At 43.7% G+C, this 18,357-nt stretch overlaps 1 protein-coding gene across 1 annotated transcript in view; it reads right to left on the bottom strand.

The window, feature by feature from the left end:
* Nucleotides 1–3,451: 3,451 nt before the first annotated feature.
* odad2 (outer dynein arm docking complex subunit 2) overlaps nt 3,452–18,357 on the bottom strand; it is a 31,498-nt gene continuing 16,592 nt past the window's right edge. The window contains exons 14-19 of the mRNA XM_053413040.1: nt 15,306–15,486; nt 15,123–15,184; nt 12,708–12,822; nt 9,544–9,669; nt 9,063–9,284; nt 3,452–3,607 (exon numbers count right to left, since the gene is read on the bottom strand). Of these exons, the coding sequence (XP_053269015.1) occupies nt 3,452–3,607; nt 9,063–9,284; nt 9,544–9,669; nt 12,708–12,822; nt 15,123–15,184; nt 15,306–15,486 (862 nt within the window). The remainder of the gene's footprint in view (nt 3,608–9,062; nt 9,285–9,543; nt 9,670–12,707; nt 12,823–15,122; nt 15,185–15,305; nt 15,487–18,357) is intronic.

The raw sequence follows: 18,357 nt of genomic DNA, 5'->3' as shown, positions 1-18,357 counted from the left end.
TAAAGAGTGCTGCCTGGAATTAAGGAGCCATTAATCATAGTGAATTTATTTGCTCTGAATAGTTTGGAGACAGTGGCTTCCTTCAGCTCCCCGTTCGTTTTTTTTGGAGGAAGTTGCTTCTCCAGAGTAATAAGTTCACCCGCGTGCTCTCCTCCGTCCGTGCTCCTCTAGTGACCCCCGCGTGCAGCTGGTAGTGTTTAAACTTCAAAGAGTGACGAAGATTTTCAACCACATATTTTCAGTGTTTTGCTAATTTTTGATTTTAGCACGTGGCCAATAGTAATGATGAAAGTCCCATGAGGTCTTGTGGCAGCGTCTGTGGTTAGTGCTGAGCATCTCAGCTAACTGGGACCAGGACAGTGGGATCAGAAGCAGATAGGCCCACAGACGTGCAGAGGGGCGGCGGTGGAGGCTTTCACTGAAATGTGCTGTGCAACGGGCTGTCAACCCTGACATGGCCTGTTTATCATAAACAAGAACAGAAGACAAAGGGATCAGACGATCTCAGATCAGCAGCAGAGGGCTGCGTTCACTTACTACTGCTGTGTCTGAATATGTGAAGAAAAAAGACAGGATCCTCATCGGGGGAATATCATTTCAAAACTCCTTATTTCGATTGTTTTATAGTTGGTGTTGACTGAAGGCCATACGAGTGTTTTGTTCCCTAGATATTTACTACTGGACAAATAAATACAACATTTTTGTTTTTATTGACAAAAATAATGAGCTTGTTTATAAAGTAAAGTTTTTATTGTTTATTATAAATGCTCCTACAAAATGTGAAACCAATGTGAACAAACTTGTAGTAATGTGTAAAATCACAATTAAAATTCCTTCTTGTACATATCTGTGATGGAGAGACTGTTGTTTTCCCAATCGCTTCTTATGACACCAGAGCTGGAATTTGTGTGTTCATAATATCATGTGACATTTATACAGATTTGTGCAGATGCTCTGTGCTCTACACTGGTGTGCGAACAGTAGGTTATTCAATTTTTTTAGATAGTGTGTTTTCTGAGTTTTGACGTGTTACAACTACAGATTTTTCAAACTGTAAAAGAAGAGGTTGAACAACCTAAACAGATGTGGGTCTTGTTTACATATTGTGGTCACGTGTGGATTACTCAAGGAATGTTCCTGCAGAGGACGCAGCTTCACGCTGTCTCACACCGATCAACGTATGGGGCATTTGGCAAAAGAACAAACGGGAGAAAGACGCATTTATTTTTTTCAACACGGTTTCTAAGTTGAGAGAGTCAGGGAGCGAGAAGAAGGCTTCCTACAATGTTTGGACGAACCCTTGATGAGGTAGTTGATGTAAATTAGGAGCTCAGGACGAAACGGAAGCAAGGGGGCAAATAAATACACACTCATCAATCAAGACAAAACATTTTTATTTGAAACCTCAGACATATTTTGATACAGCATGTTAGAAACGCTTGCGGTTCTGCACTTTTCTCATACATTTGATTTGAAACACATACAGTGGGACTAGAACAAGATGGATGCTGATGTAAATATTGGGCCGTCACAGGCTGCCCCTTTGTACTGGCAGGGGACTGTACAAAAAATGTTTTTTGGGAGGGGGCAGACAAGTAAGGAGCCTCCCTGGTGTCAGGTGGGAGAAAATAAAGTATACTGTGTCCAAGCATTGTCGTCATCAGGAGTCGTTGCAAAAAACTGTTATGTCATCAGTAGTCGTTGCGGGAACCCGACACGTCGTCAGTAACAGACGCAACAAAAAGTTTTGCCAGGTACTTCATTGTTATAACATTGTAGATCTTAAATACACCAATGCTTTTGTTTGAAGTTACTAAAGTGATCAACCTATGATATCCAACTAATATTTGTGATAATACAACGTGCAACGTGAAATTATGTCAAAATACAGAAGTTATTGTGCATAAATCAGCAATAACGATGTAGCATTAGCATGCTAGCTACCGAGACATTGGCAGGTGTAATGGTAGCGATTTCTTTTAGGGTTGTTGTTAAAAAAAAATGCCATAATACATTGAAACGATATAAAACTAAGATATTTTTATTCTAATAATTTTTAAATCCTTATTAATGGAGAAAATACTACATGTGAGTCTGGGATTCAAAAGGCATTATGGGATTTTTTCACAGTATAAACTGTATAGCCCTAACACTTGCCCCTACCCCTCCATCCCAACAAGAACACACAAAACGGAGGGGTAGTGTTAAGGGGTAGGAGGGGTGAAATGGGATTGAGCCTGTCTACACATGCATGTGCAAATACATGTGTAGAATTGAACATAGTAATTTTTATAACAAACTTTTCATGATCACCTGTTTTGTGAAAAGATTCGTCAATTAACTATAAACATGAATGTATATATGTATGTATAAACATGCATGTTTATAGCAAACAAAGCAAACATAAGCCCTAGCTTTGCTTTTCATGACAACAGAATTTAGAACAGGACTTCAGAACGGTCTCTGGATGTGAGGAATGGTTTGATTTTCTAGAATTCCATGATGTCAAACGTCTTGTGACTGAAGTGGCTCATAGAGACACAGTGCAGGATCCTGCCTGTAAAGCTCATTGAAGCAGTGTGCTCAAAGGGCTGAATTTGCCACGAGGAGGTCTGAATGAAGTGCTGGCCAGTGTCACGCCTTTACCCAGGGAGGTTACAGTCAAATAACCTTAATCAATTACAGTGATATCAAAGAATTCAGTACATTTCCGAATTAACTTGGGAAATGAGCAACGAACTAAAGATAGTACTATAGAGAGAGAGAGAACATTTACAAGAAGACCCCAGTCCCACACTTGCAGCTGCGTGTTGGAAGTCCCAAACAACTATGGGTCATAGCTTGAGGCTGGGGAGGAATTCAGCAATGTCCTTGATGTAACGTAAGTTCACTGTGATCAGTAGTATGGTATAAAATATTCAATCAATCAATCAAGCTTTACAAGCGATTGACAAAATGGTAAGAAAAAGGATTGAGCTCAGAGACCAGGGCATTCATGCATTGAAAAAGATAATGTAAATGATAATAAAACAAGAAAATTGAAATTTTATAAAGCCCAAAAAATTATAAGCACTACATGAAAGCCAGACTCAAAAGGACGTTAAAATCATTACGAAAACGAACAGGCAACCAGTGCAGGGACAGAGAGCGATACCGTCCTTATCAGGCACCCACTTTACCTTTCCCTTTAAGTTCTGGGACTATCTGTAAAAGTTTGACTCAGTAACACCCCCAGCTAATTTTCAGCCAGGAAAAACCCTGGGATGCAGGAAATTTCCAGCATTTGGTATGTTTACGATTATTTTGGCGAATGCTGATTCCGCTCCGAATGTGTGGAATTGAGTTGAGCTGTTGAAATGTTGTTCTAAGTCAAGGGGAGGGTCCAAAAGTAAATATTAATAACTCTGGGGGGGAGGGGGGGGGCACTATTTTAACAAGTCAAACATAAAGCTTAGAGCCCTTTCCCACAACGTTTTGCAGTCCCAATCGATATTTTCTTGGGTGGTGGGATCTTCCCTGCCAGAGCCTGAAGTCGGATGTTGCGCACACAGCCAGCAGCTGCTTCCTGCAGCTTCTCGTCGTCCGAGCCCATGATGAGGATGAGGGGCTGCGGGAGAAAGAGACAAAGGTCACAGTCGGCAGGAGGAACAGATTCCAACTAAATCATCATTTTCCGACAGTGGACAAACACAAACTTTGGGGGAAAACATCCAGCCCCTGAATGAGTGGGCTACTGTACAGCCGCGTCCGTTTCAGCTACTGCACGCCACCACTGGTGATGGCTGCAAAGACACACAGTGGCTGTGCGGTGACAGTTTCAAGCTGCGCAGTCACGTGCCCCCTCTGTGTGCGCGCATGTGTGTGCGTCCGACTTCCAAACCATGCCTCAGCAAACGGGTTACAGCTGCGTGCACACATGCTTCTGTAAGTTTGTTCAGATGAAAGGCATGCAGGGCGAGCTCGACATTAAAAACCTGAGCATGAACCACACCACTCCACAGCCTTTCCGCTGCTCCAAAGGTCAGATTGTATCCGTCTATTAGTGGCTTGGGTAATGGATCTCGTTAGATCTTATTGCAGAACAAGGCCTTTTGCTTTCCAGAAATCTCAGGCTCTGCAAGTTTATTTTTTGGTTACATAAAATTGAACATTAAAAAAACATTTTCTAACCTCGAATGATGTAAAAGCGAGCGAAAAGGGGAACACGCTGGATAAATGGAATTACTGCTGAGTGGCATGTGTTTTTATAAAGTGAGCTTTTTCCCCCCTCTGTTTTATCTGCAGCAAAATCACTACGTTATGTTTGTGGGCGGTTTAAGGGGCTGAATCAAAATAAAACTAAATGTAAGCATGAATACCCTGGTGCAAGGGATGAATCTAAATCTGTTCAATGTGTGCCGTGCGGTAAAATCACAATGGTGCGCCACTGAGGTTTCCCAAGCCACACTTTCAATTATTTAGGGGAGTCTTGTTTACATCCATAATCTAGCAACAGCAACATCACATCCTTCAGCTAAGCACATAAGGGCTCCCCGCTCCTACACATAATGAAGCCTTGATGAATACAGTCACCGCCGAGACGTCTGAGGCACTTTTAAGCCCCAGTATGTGTATAAGGGCCTTGTTCCCCCGCTGAATGAGAGGGGATTTTGAGAAAGATCTCCCTAATGATGAGCATGCTGCAGCAGGCTTACATGTGGTGTTGGAACACCATCTGGATGGTTTCCCTGGTTTCACTGCAGCAATGTCACATCTCTGTTGATCCTGCTGAGCAACCCAAATGACAATATCTACACCGTTGCCGTCAAAAAGGTTCAGGGACTAAGCCTCTTCAAAATTTACATCAATCTGCTAATTTAGATTTAGTTTACAGCAGATTGTCTCTGACAACTTCTTGCGAATCTCCATTTTCTAAACGTCTGTCCTGTCTCATTATTCAAAACTGTCATCCTGCTCAGCACAGGCTCCAAATATCAACATAGGAAGTGATGAGATTCCTTAGTCTGTCTCACACAAATGAAATGTCACTGTCGATAAGATTCCACATCGTCCACATTTCCCCAGCGTCTGTGCAGCTGATCAGCGCTCAAAGCAAACCCGAGTCTGCCTCAGTCTCAGGTTATCACTTTGATCGTGATGCATGTCTGCGCTGAGGCTGACCCCGACCCCGACCCCTCTCCGTGTTACATGCAAACTTAAAGCATCGCCCTGCACATTTGTGTGGTTAGCAAACAGCCGGTGAGAGGACATTCCCAGGGTTTTCAGCGCAAAGATAAACAGTGAAAGGAAAACAGATGAAAGACGGGGTGAGCCGGCTTGTGCACGGGCACGGAATCTCTGTGAAGCTGCACTATAAGTCCAGTCAGAAAACTGAGAAAATAATATCCTTCCTGCTGATTACAATCACATCATTTTGTGGGGAAAAGGCACGCAGCAGTGCAAGATGTTAGCTCCTCTCAATGCGCCAGTGTGGAGGAGGCTATATGAAGCGTTCGCCCTCAGGCTTTATATGATTTTTAAATAGGCTCCAAAACACCTCCAAAAGCAAACTCACATCCTCAGGCTGCAGAATACATGCAGCTCGCTAGACAAGTCTCTTTTGTGAAAAGAGAGGATGCCTGAGAAGTGCCAGGGGCAGCATTTTTTGCCAACCTCATAGCATGTTATTCAGACGTCGCCAAATAAGGTCTCCCGAAGCGCACAGCTAGGCTAAGATAAGCGTGTCTTTCTATGCTAGCTTTTTTTTTCTAAGCTGCTCTTTCCCTCCCAGCTGGGAGCTCGAATGAATATAATACGCCGCTTGTTGGATATTCCCTGACTGTGGTAACATGAACACTTGCCCCACGTTTGAAAACTGGATCGTGAGTTTTTGAGGTTTCGGCACTTCAGAGAGCTCCAGAGAGAACTGACCTCCAAGAAGGGAGACGCTGAGCAAGCCCCCCTCCCTCCCCAGCCAATGGGGGAGAGGGAGGAAGAGCGGGCGTGGAGTCTGGGAGGACTGCACATTATTGTTGCATGTGTACACCCCCCCCCCCCCCCAACACACACACACACATCTTATTGCACATGGAGGTGTCATGGTGTTAAGTGCGCTCTGTTGGACCGCTTCTGCTCGCAGGAGTTCAAGCTTAAATTCCCCAGTGCCGGGTCTGACAGCCTTTATGGCTCCACCACCCCGACGCCCCCACCCCCAATCCCAGAGTTCCCATGTTCAAGACTTCACTGTGGAGGCAAACAGCACAAACAGACAGCAGTGTTTAGCTGGGCCGAGGGGAAGTTGGCGAGGGAAGTCAAGGTAAACAACATTCCCTGCAGCCTCCAGTGAGCAAGAGACTTGCTGCTTTTTCTGTGTCTCTTAAGAGGAAGAGGAAGGGAAGGGAAGGCAGTTCAGTCTGAACCCTGAGCCTGTTCAACCTGAGGAACATGGCTCGGTATTTCTGGTCAGGGCGCGAGGGAGAGAGGCTTCAGTTAAAGGCTCTAAAACATTACTGTCCAGGGATCTCAATAACACGTTTGTTAAAGCGGAACAACGCACAACGGCTGTATCATCTGGTTACGCACAAGCCTTCAGATGTAAACCTATGACGTTCTGCTTGGTTTTTATTCCCTCGCTTTACATTTGTGTAATTATTACCCCCCACAGTGTCGCTGCACTTTCGCTGCTGCAGTCTGAGCGTGTAAGAGAGAAAGACATTAAAACAAACACTGATCGTGCTGCAGCAGACGTGCGCTTATGAAAACAAAGGCAGCAAACATTTTTTTCTCTTTGAGATTAGTTAAAGCCCAAAATACATACCAGGACCTGGCAAAAGCCACGCTCTGGAATACCCTCAGTGGAAAATTACCAATAATTACCATTCGTATTTTGCAATTTTCATCAATTTACTCCACAAAGCTTTTCTTATGAAAGAGCCTCTTAAATACAAATAGCTGGCCGAACGCTGTCTACAAGGATTTATGGTTTCAGCAAACAATCCCCAGTCCTTTGGAAGCAATGTAAAGCACTGAGGGAAGGAATGTTGATTTTGTACGTGACACAAAATGAAGCACATCCGTATAAAACGGCGAGATACCAAGAGTTAACGTCAAATCAAATGGCTGGGACGATTAATCTCTAAGCTTAAAAATTCTCTTATCCCCGGTATGCATTTCCTGTGAGAGCGAGCAAGAGAGTTCCTTTTCTTGAACAAGGCCTGATATGATCCAAAACATTCCACGGAAGGCTTTATCCAAAAACATGAACTTAAACTGTTGTTTTTAATGGGTTTTTGAAAGTAGAGATAAAAATAAAACAAATATTGTTCATTTTCAATTCCTGATGCACGGGACTGGGTCAGACACCCTCATGTGTGCTAAAGCAACTTCAGAGTAAGAAAGACCCTTTCTCATTCGTAATCATACACTACATGTGGCCGAGCATGTTTTGAGAGTTTCTCAACGGCACCTCCAAAAACTCTTTGAAATATGGTTGTAATAATACAAGGAGCGGTCCAAAACTTTGCAGAGTGTCATAAATAAGACACGGCCCGGTATCAGTACTCGATAACCGTCCAACCCATTCAGAACTATTGGACATTGTTCTAACACATTCTCCCCACCAGCTGCTTGTATATCATGTAGCTGAGCACTGCAGTGCACACAAATTGGGGAAGAAAAGGCAGCTCCCACACTGTAATGCTTCCTCCGGGGTCAGGCAGGTAAGTATATCAGCCTCCCTGTCCAGACTGACTGAGTCTCAGACCAGACTGAACAATGAGGCTGCCTGTGTTGTTTCCATGTCTGAGATTACGAACAAACGCAACGCTGGTGCAGTTGCGTGGCCTTTGGTGATTAAGCTCTTTAAAAGTCTAAAAATACATTATGGTGTTGCAACCCTTAGCTGGTACATTAATAAGGGCAAACACAGACGGATTAAAAAGGGTGGTATGTCTTGCATTTGCACACACGCACACACACACACACACTAAGAAACACTAAGAGTTGTCAAGTTTTTTGGTTCTAACTACAAAAAGTAGAAGTAGTACAATTATCTAAATGACTTCTGAAAAGTGGACATAACTCTTTCATAACTCTTTCGGAACACCCAATGTTCAGTCCAGCTATAGCAAGTGTTGAACCACATTCACTGTAGCAAGAGATCAAGCTAAACTATGCCATTTTACGAACATGGGAAAAAAATATCTGGCTGCAATAGCATAACCACTTCATAATTTATACTGCAGTTGTTATTTAGAGGGAAAAAAACATTTAAAGTCACAGTGGCCCGCAAAAAGATTTCTCATGAGAAAATCTCTCTCTGTGAAACATGATTGAATTAAGGAGTGATAGCAATGTTTTCCCCAAATTCTGAAATATGGGGACTGGACCATCTGTGACAAGACATCAATTACAGCCCAATCTTAACATAAAATCTCTTCATCACTGTCAGAGACAAACATAAACAGTCTCTCGAGTGGAACGTGGAAACAGCGCGAGAGACGTCAACGTGCAGCAAAGCAAGACGGATTCTCTTTGGAAGAGTGCTGCACAACCGCCACGATAGAGACAGCTGGCGGATGTAGAAGAAACAAAACTTGACCAGCTCTTACCCTGCTCCCTAGCCTGAGCCATATCCTTGTTGCATTCTACCCTGATGTCCAGGAACAGCCCTTAGCAACAGTTACCCCCAGCTACAGCCCTTTGACTTGTGCTGGGATGGCATCTAGGGTCTACCGGAGAAAAGGCACTTTGCACACACTGAGCTGTTTGCTTTTCTGAATTCCCATGACAGCTAGAAAGTGGAGTCATGTTTCCGCCACCGAATAAAACCCACTTTGTTTCTGCTCCATCGGTCAAAGGGTCTGAATACAGTCACAGCTTTTCAAAGTTAATTACTCAGAGCTTTTCACACATCACTAAAACAGCAGCAGTGGGAGGCCGAAGCTCATTCTCCTCAATGTGTTTATGCCAGATTTAGTCTCAAAGCAACAAATAACTAGATGAATAATTAAGGGTGTTAATCATCTACAGAGAAAAAAGATGTGAGCGTTCAGAAATCCAGCCACAATAGTTGTGCAACTCACCTTGACCACTCCCTTCTCATTCATGGTGATGCAGTTATTGGGGTCTTTGGACAGCTGATACAAGGCCATGGTTGTGTGATAGTGGACTGCGCTGTTGTTGGATTTGAGGTAATCTACCAAGGGGGCCACGACACCAGCTTCACCGAAGGATGCCTTGTTGCCTTCCCACATACAGCAGTGGCCGATGGCCTCGGCGAGGTGCAGACAGAGTCTCTCGTCAGTCTGTAGAGAAGAGAACAAGATGCTATTGGTCCTTTGTGACCAGTCACAGTCTTTACAATGCAGAGAACAACAAGCTCTGCTTGAGAGTCTTGGCAATATCTACAAATGTTCTTCTCATTAGTTGGATTTATTCTCCATTGAGTAGGAAAACACCAACTAAAATCCATTGTAAAGACAGTTATTTGTGCATTTACAATCACTGCAGTGTTCTTGAATAGTAAAACCTTGTTGTTTGTCTCCAGCGGTGAGCTGCACTTACTGTGTTAGTCAACTTGGCCAGCAGCGGGACAACGTCGTGATCAGTGAGGACTGCCAGATTCTCCTTGTTTTTGGCTATTTTGGAGATGGCGGCGCAAATGCTGGCCAGCACTTCGATGTTTGTTGACTTCAGCAAATTAACAATCAGTTCCAATCCACCGACAAGAGAGCGCACAATTTCCCCTGCATCCTATAGTGAGAGAGTCTGTTATTAGTTGGTTCTCCAAAATGAACAAGGAGGGAGTTAATGGATTGGGAAAGAGGGGAGGCAAGCAGGGACATTTAAGCAAGGCAGACAAAACAAAGAAAACTACATGAGGACAAACAAAGTATTTTCGTCAGGTCAGGCATCACAATCATGGTCCCATCAGTGCAAACCAAACTGCAAGGACTATCTTTGTCTGTGCTTTCAAAATAAAAACACCCTCTTCTACGGTACATCTATGTTTGCATGAGCAAGCAATAAATCTGACATTGTTGTAAACCTCTCCTCTTACCATAGCATGTCAAAATGAAGACGAAACATAGAATTTAGAGCTCAGAAGTAACATTTAAACCTTTCGCCTGGGGCTAACACAGTGTAGACTCAATAGTTCATGGTTTGAATTCACGGCACCAGCTGGTACCACAGGCCTCTGAGCCACTTATGGGGCAATGCCTACCAACCCAACAGGCTGGTAGGGAGTGCTGAGGGAACCGCAACGGAAGAGCGGGCAGAGACACTGGCCTTAGTATGGCTTGGCACATCAGGCCGCTGTTTAAAATCACAACTCACCGTATTGCTGGCCACAGAAGATTAGATCAAGGTGGCAGAGTTTGAAAATAGAACCGAATTTCCCCCAAAAAACTTACAATTATGGATCCCTGGATACAAATCACAAAATATGCTTAATTTGAGTCCATTTCAAATCTACATGTCCGGAGCCGATGTATGTCACAGAACCATAGAGTACAGTAATCACAGAATTCATTATGTGCAATGTATAGTAATTCATCAAATTCAGCAGTTAGCTGATTTATAGTTGGAGTATTCAATTTCTTTCAGGGGAGATGGGTGATGTACTGCTGTGTTCTCCTCTCTAATACAGAGCTCACAGCTATGATCAGGTCAGGGTGCGTTGCAAGGAGCCTGTGATGCTGTGCCAGAGGATGAGCAACGTGTGCAGTGCAAGGCAGGGAGGGCTGTGCCAGGGCCAGGAGCTGACCCCCCGACACACAGGAAGCCCTTCCTCAGGAATACTGATGATGCCTGGCCGGGAGTCCCTGCGACAGAGGAAGCTCTCTCAAGCCACCAGCTGCGATAGACTAGCCAGATCTCTTTCATGGCCTGGACGGGCCCCCACATCTGAAAACTGCAGCATTATGAGGCTGCACACGGAAAGTCCTTTCTCACTATTCTCTCTCTCTCCCCCGTCCTCTTGCCCAGGATGAAATGAAATAGAAAACACATTATCTGCTGTGCGTGATTTCAGGCTGAGGGGAGCAAGCCAGCTCAGAATGGTAGAAGCATGCCCTGACCCTTTCTCTGGAGCAATCAGGCTTCTGTGACATACATGGTTGCTATGTATAGGAAAAATAAATCAAGCATCTAACTGTGCATCTGCATCCAGGTGAATTAATGATACACCCCATTACTTGCGCCTATACTTCCTTGATTGGAGAACAAAGATAATTGAATGATTCACTACTTATTCTACGTGTATGGTACTGAGGGAGTTTAGGTTGTGGACCTGTGGGCATAGGGCACAGTGTCTGTCTGTGGAGAGGCAGCCTCACGGTATGGAGCATTCACCAGATGCATATATACCACAGCTCTTTCATAAATCCACTATGGAACTGCTAACTCAAAGCACATGGGATTTTTATCTAAATAACGACTGCACCGAGGCAGCTGTATCAGGTTCCTCAATTCAATGGGTAAAGAGCGCTATTTAGCTCTTGTCGTTGCCCCAAAAAAAAATCACCCAAAGAGCATGTTCATGAATTTCCCACAAAATTGGTGTGCTGACGTCCAGACAAACATTGTCAAACTTTGTTAGAGCTCAATAGAGGGTCCGCAGTCCCCCCTGCTCCCTCCATATGGTTGCCATGCATCACTTTTGCTACACTTCTGGGCCAGAGAAAATTCCAGCCAGCAAACGGGCTTCACCCCCAAGACACCTGCCCGGGCTCAATATAGGTTTAAACTTAACCAGATTGTCCCACTGACAAGATGTTTACCTTAATCACAGCGATAATCTAATAGAACAACATTACGTGTGTGGTTGGAAGCCATACAAGTGCCGAGGAGATCAAAGAGCTGTGGATGTGTAACTGAAATTAGAGTTGGTTGACAACAGAGCTTGAAAGGCTAAAGGTCTGTGATGATGGCATACCCAAGCTTAAATCTTTTTTTAAAAGAGCCCTCCACTGAGTTGGAATTGCACTTATAATAATGTCAGACGCAGAATGGACATTTAAAAATATATATATATGTTTTTCCACATATCCTTCTCCAATGTCAAAGCCTCATAATGTAACTCCATTGCCAACAGTTCGGTTGGAGATTTGGGTGTGTTACAAAAGTAGTGTGAATTTAGTCTCGAGATTGAAGCAGCGGGCTACAGAGCAATTCTGCCAATTGTGTATGAAAATATTTGAGTTGATGAGGTAAGCAGAATTCAAAGGTAGGTTGTGAGTTCTTTTGGTAGCCATTTGTGCACTGTTTTCAATAGAGAGTTGGGTTTACAGAAACCACCAGCTACCCTGTGCTCTATGCGTGGATCGTATGCCTCCGTAACTATTAGCACGTTGAGGGAAGATTTTCAGCTGGGAAATCAGAAGCCATGTCACAGGATATTACTCAGTCTCCCTGCGTTCTTCCAAATTCACCAATCCCTGTGTGCCAAGGAGTCCTCTCTGCTTCATATTAGCCCAAGGTTCATGTAAGCCTCCGCTGATACAGCTCTAGCCCTGCTAACTTCCAAGCAGCAGCAGCGGCAGCATATGAGCTTGTTTAGCGAGTGTGGGATAACCCTTCAGTCTGAAACAGCACAAACTATGCAGAAGTCTTTGATTTACAGGCAACATATGTGCACATTGTGTGCTTCATGTGTGCAGACAGAGACAAGAAGAAGAGGACAAATCTGTTGTGGACGAAGGAAAATATATTGTGCTGTACTGTACCTTGGCATTCTCAATGCATGGACAAAGGGCCCATGCAGCGCTGGACTGAACCTCTGTACTGGAGTTTTTCAGTAAGGACCACACGAAGCGGACCCCGTCAAGCTGGCTAATGACGCTGCAGAGACGGAGGGAAACAGTGTGAGAGAGAAAGGGATTAACAAATAGAGGACGAGCAAAACAATAGAGGTTTTTAGAATAAGAGCTAAATCAATTCAGACTGATTCATGTTTGAAATTTCTGTGCACAACTAAAGACTAAGAGCTCCTACTGCATCAGCCTCAACACAACTACAGCCAAGCAGGATCAGAGCGTCGATCGATTTCAGCATTTGCTTTCATCACAAACTCGCCTTCGGTCCTGCTCATTTCCTCTCCAGGCCCAGAACCCGTCTGCTTACTAGGATCACGCTCCACGGAAAGCTTGGCTATGCTATGGACAGAGGTTAACCCGCTCAAACCTGTGTATAGTGCTTCATACATGCATCTATAAATAGATTGTGAGACAACCTTACACTTTATGTTGGTGGCTTGTTTTTCAAGCCGAGCCAAAAAGAGGACCTCTTTCCAAATCAAACAGAGCCAGAGACAGGCCGCTCTGTATTTCATAGGGTTTTGAGCGAAGTTTACTTAAGCATGAGCTATATTTCTTGTCATATACATGACTGTAGTCTGGGGTCTGAGAATTACGCCACAGAGCACCCGTTGTCTGGTATAAATAACATGTAACGTGTTCCCCATGTGTGCTTCCACCAACAAGGCCGACATTGAATGCTGTCATAATTACTTAAACACTCCCTAATCACAGTATCTCCGTGACTGGCAACGAGCAAACGCTCATCAGGGACGTCCCCTACACCATCTGTCTTCCGTTTGCACATAAATCAGTCTAGAGGGATCATAACATCAGATCCAGTCGGCGGGGCCCCTTAAATCCGGAGCAAAAACAAAAGTGAAGCGTCATATCATCCGCCAAAACAGCTCTGTCTTAGCATGAAGCAGGTACGAAATGGATTAGCAATGAAGCGGCATCTGACAGTGATGGATTAGAGGAGGGGACCACAAACCCTGGAGGCATTAAACGACGTGTGTTCACTCTTGTAGCTACACAGGATTTACTGGAGGAAGCGCTACGTCATTAAGCACACACCGCTTACTGGTTGAGAATTTCATGGAAAGCCTGAAAGTGATCGATGCTTATTTTGGGGCTTTCAGTAGTCACGGACGGCCTGAGTCACAATCATGATGAGAGAATGATTGCACTGATCACCAGAAGTTTTTGATGGTAAAAATAAGGTGAAATTAACAATAGCTGACTGTGTGGTATCATGCATATACGTCGTCATAATATTTGTTAGCTCGCCGTACTCTGTCTAATCTCTGGGGATCTCCAGGAAAACTGCTACAGCCGTGCCAGATTTGGAGCACGGAATAATCAGATGTGAGCTTTGTTGATTGCTCAGCTCATGACTGTACACATGCATTCCCCAAAAGAAGCCATCACCACAAAACATACAGAAAACTGCCATCGAAATAAGACCTCTCTGTTTATAACCACGTGTTAAAGCCTGAGAGTTTACAAGGTCTGGCCTAAATATATATATGCCGTGAGAAAATATGGAGAACACGATGAACCTATGTAAAACACGTCTCCTCTTGTGTGAAGTTTACAACAGTTTGTGGCTGTCACTTTGTAATGAACCTTTGGTTTTTCGCCTCCCAACAAATGTAACGGGCTCGTATTATAGCATTAACAGCTAACGAACAATGTGAGTTCAGACACGAGGTTGTGTTTGTGTCCAATGCTAACTAAGAAGGGTCTTGTATTTCATAACAGCCTTGTAAAACCAATAGGCGCAGATGAAAGACAATGCTGTGCAGTGTTGAGGGTGAGGTTAAATGAGCACAGAACAAAGACTTTGCTGGACTGTGGTTCGTGGTGTTTTCCCAGCAATTTGGTCTTGGACAGGGCGGGTCTTTAGGTATGTTCGTGTGACCAGCTCAAGTCTTGACAGTAACCGCAGAGCTATAGTAAAACACTGGGAATTAAACCACAACCGTATTTAACACAGCAGGTACAATAAACAAAGCTTTTAAAATCTGTCATTAGGCTGGGGATGAAGGAGAAACCTTCCTGGGTAATAACAAATTAAATGTCTACAAGCATCAGCCCGTGACAGGTTAATGATACAGGAGTTGTGTGTGTGTGTGTGTGTGTGTGTGTGTGTGTCACTCCCTTGTCATAACATATGACATCAATACATGTCCGAAGAATACATATTTGAAGCTAATGCTGTAATGTCAGTGAGTACGCCCCTGATCACATTTTAGGAGACACCTCACACAGGGCTGTTTGCCCTGTGTGAGGTGTAAAGACCATGTTAGCTTGTTGGAGACACTGGAAGAGACAGTGACTTACGCCATGTTGTCCCGGTCTATGGCACAAGCACCAACTGTCTTTGTCACATTCACGAGCAGCGCCTGCGTTCATGACACAAAAAACATGTACATGGAGAAATCACGAAAATAGAATGTGCATGTCCATGTATGAATCAATATAGAAATATTCAACTTGTATGCAGCAAAAGACGATGAAACTTGCCTGGTTTGTCTCAGTGAGCAGATTGATTAGTGGATTGATGCCTTTACACTTGCGGATGATTCCCCTGTTAGCAGCCACCTTGGCAAATTCCCCAATCGCTCCAACAACGTTAATCAGCACATCTATAGGCTGATCAGTCAGCAGGCTAATCAGGGACTCCAGGGCTTTGTGTTCCTGAAACCTTCCAAGGAAAAAGAGGGAGAGATAACATTGATTAATTACAAATTGAAGAAAGTAAAGTCAGTGGCGCCGAGGCGGAGGGCTTTTGCACATCTGCACTTTCAGTACATACATCAGCAATCTATAATAGTAGCTCTGAATAAAACTTACAAGTTCCCCGTTAAGTGACAACATTAGCAGTGAGCACAAAGTTCAGCTGGATGATTAGAATGTGGTTTTGTTTTACAGATATAAGGTCATGAACTAAGTACTGGATAATAACATAACCTAATCATGGCGCTAGATGAGGAGTTAGGGTTACTATAATTTAAACTGCAGAGAACACAAATTAATGAACGAAAATAAACTGCTTTCACAAATGTCGACCTCAAGCTGTTGGATACATCACCTGGTAAACCATGAATGCAGGTCCCAAGAGGATCATCCAACTCATTATGATTTAACCCCTTTTGGACCACAGATTTTATGATAATGTGTCCATTTTGGACCGTTATTCATGTTGCCATCAGCAGACAGATTATCATTGATATCACGGGAGCCACATAACTATTATGGCCACCGATAGTCCAAGTGACAAACAGTAGCGGCAGTGCTTACTGCAACCCAGTGGCACAGACCGTTTTCCCACGACTGCTCACAGTTGTCCCTTGTATGTATTTTGCATAACCCAAGTTTTGCTGCGGCTTGGAACCTCTCCCTCCCTCTTTTGCTGTGATTTTGCCTTGTTTGCCAGTGCTATAGAGTGGTAAACTATAGTAAACATTTAAAAGGGATATAATGTGGTTGCGAAAAACCTCAACAAACCTCTGATGTACAGTTAAGTTCTATGACTGTTTTTATTCACAGTTACGGTTGCTGGCATCATGGACCGTATGCTATTGTAGAAGGCCAAGGTCATTTGGTTTTGGTCAGGGTCCACCGACAGACAGCCTATTCTTGCAAGTGAAAACACTGCTAATGAACAGAGGAGCTGCCAATGTTAACTTCAGTGAAGTTCACCATAAGAAAAACAATGGTTTCCCTATGCCATCACTGAAGTGTCATCTGCAGCTGACTACAGTAGAATTATCTTGTAATCACAGACATAACTTTTGATAAATGAACAGTAAGTCATGTCTGTTTTGTTAGGCCGGTCCCAACTGAAGTAATTACGCAATGGCAAGAGTAACATTACACAAAGAAGCCCGGAGCAGCTTCTACTGGAAACACTGGGCTCCACGCAACCGGGAGCTCTATTCAGGCCTGTGCGAAGACACAGGAACCACAGTGGGGCTTCTGTGCAGCAGATTTTTATGATTGATTGTCTGCCTTTTCCTTTCCTCATTCATCTGCACGAGTTCATTCAACTATAAGTGCAGAATGCTTAAATACTAACAAGGGCTTTTTAATGCTGGGCCCAACTGAAAGTGAGACATTTCAGGGAGCCCTAGTCGCTTATCCATCACAAAAGAAGATAAGAAGCTGAAATGTATCAGACAGCTGGACCTACGTGAAAGAAAGCAAGAGATCAGAATAACTTGGGTGAGCAGAGAAGTTCTGTGAGGTAAGGAGAAGAATCATTCGGAAAGGTAATTATGGTCTGCTCATCACAGGGCTGGAACAGAGGTAAGATGGAGGGATAGTCCATAATTGGAAGCGTACCCCACAATCTTGACCCCAAACATTACTGCACTGGCAAATACAGTCTAAGACTTGGCAGTTGTGACTTTCCATTGCAAAGTTAGTCCGTCACCCTTTTGTTAAGGCTTTTTACAGCATTTGTCTGTGTCCATAACACCTCTATAATACACAGGCTCTCATGGCCACATATTGATGCATACATAAATCTGCACAAAATTGTGTTTCAGTGTTTCCTAGCAGGACTTTTACGAAAGGATTTTCCTAGTGCAAATAACCTTGGTTCAGGTATAGCCATCTCTGCAGCTCTGGAACGAAATGGATAGGATAAACACAAGCTTATGTGGTCTTTTAACAAAGACACTGAAGTTATCAATGTAATCATATTTTAGGGCATCAATCATCTTTCATTTTGATACAGCATTAATCAGGAAAATGGATAACACATGGCTGCTACTTGTCTTCACTGAAGGTTGCCCCCTAGCCAGTATACTGTCCATGCACCATGCAAGTCATCAGTCACATAAAAGTAAAATTCATGTTGTTGCTCTGGTTTCATTTGAGCGTATACTTATTGAAAGAAAAGGGGGTGGGGGGGGGGAATCCAAATCTCTGTCTCCTATTATTTCTGCGAGCAAGCTACATTCCAAAATGATTTTCATTTCAGTACACCACTCAGCTTATGATTGATTCTGAAATGAGCGCATGCCCCGAAAACCCTGTCACCATTAGCAGCGTTTCCTTTTTGACAGTAATGGCTCGGTCACTCCATTCCAAGCTTTTGCCCCGACCCAGACAATTTAAGTGATTCAAATAAGCCCGAAGGACTATGAAAAAACAGATCCACTTACGCATTCAAGTGTGCATTAAATCATTTCTCTGTGCATCGCGCTACTTTCCTGCTGAGGAGGAGGCCACATTTCACCTTCACTCACACCCAACTGGCCACATCATCCAAAAATACAAAATAAAACACAGAAACACAAAAGTGGAACCCTACTCACCTCACCGCCTGTGGTAAGCTCGCTAGGGCAACTCTGTGACAAGCTAAATTTGGAGTGAAGGCTCTGATATCTCGCGTTGGTTAATGTCACTACATGTGGTTCACATGTGATTATAATTATTTCTATTATTGTTATATTCAGTAGTAGTAGAACTGTTTTACATCGCTGCAGTGTGACAAGTCATTACGTATGGCACAAGGCCTGCACTGGCAGCAAGTGTATTAAACTGCCACATTACTCATGGCCAGCGC

This window comes from Pleuronectes platessa, chromosome 20 (genome assembly GCF_947347685.1).
Source record: "Pleuronectes platessa chromosome 20, fPlePla1.1, whole genome shotgun sequence".
In the NCBI taxonomy this organism is placed as follows: domain Eukaryota; kingdom Metazoa; phylum Chordata; class Actinopteri; order Pleuronectiformes; family Pleuronectidae; genus Pleuronectes; species Pleuronectes platessa.
The sequence above is the reverse complement of the archived record's forward strand: the minus strand, read 5'-3'. Positions and strand labels throughout refer to the sequence as shown.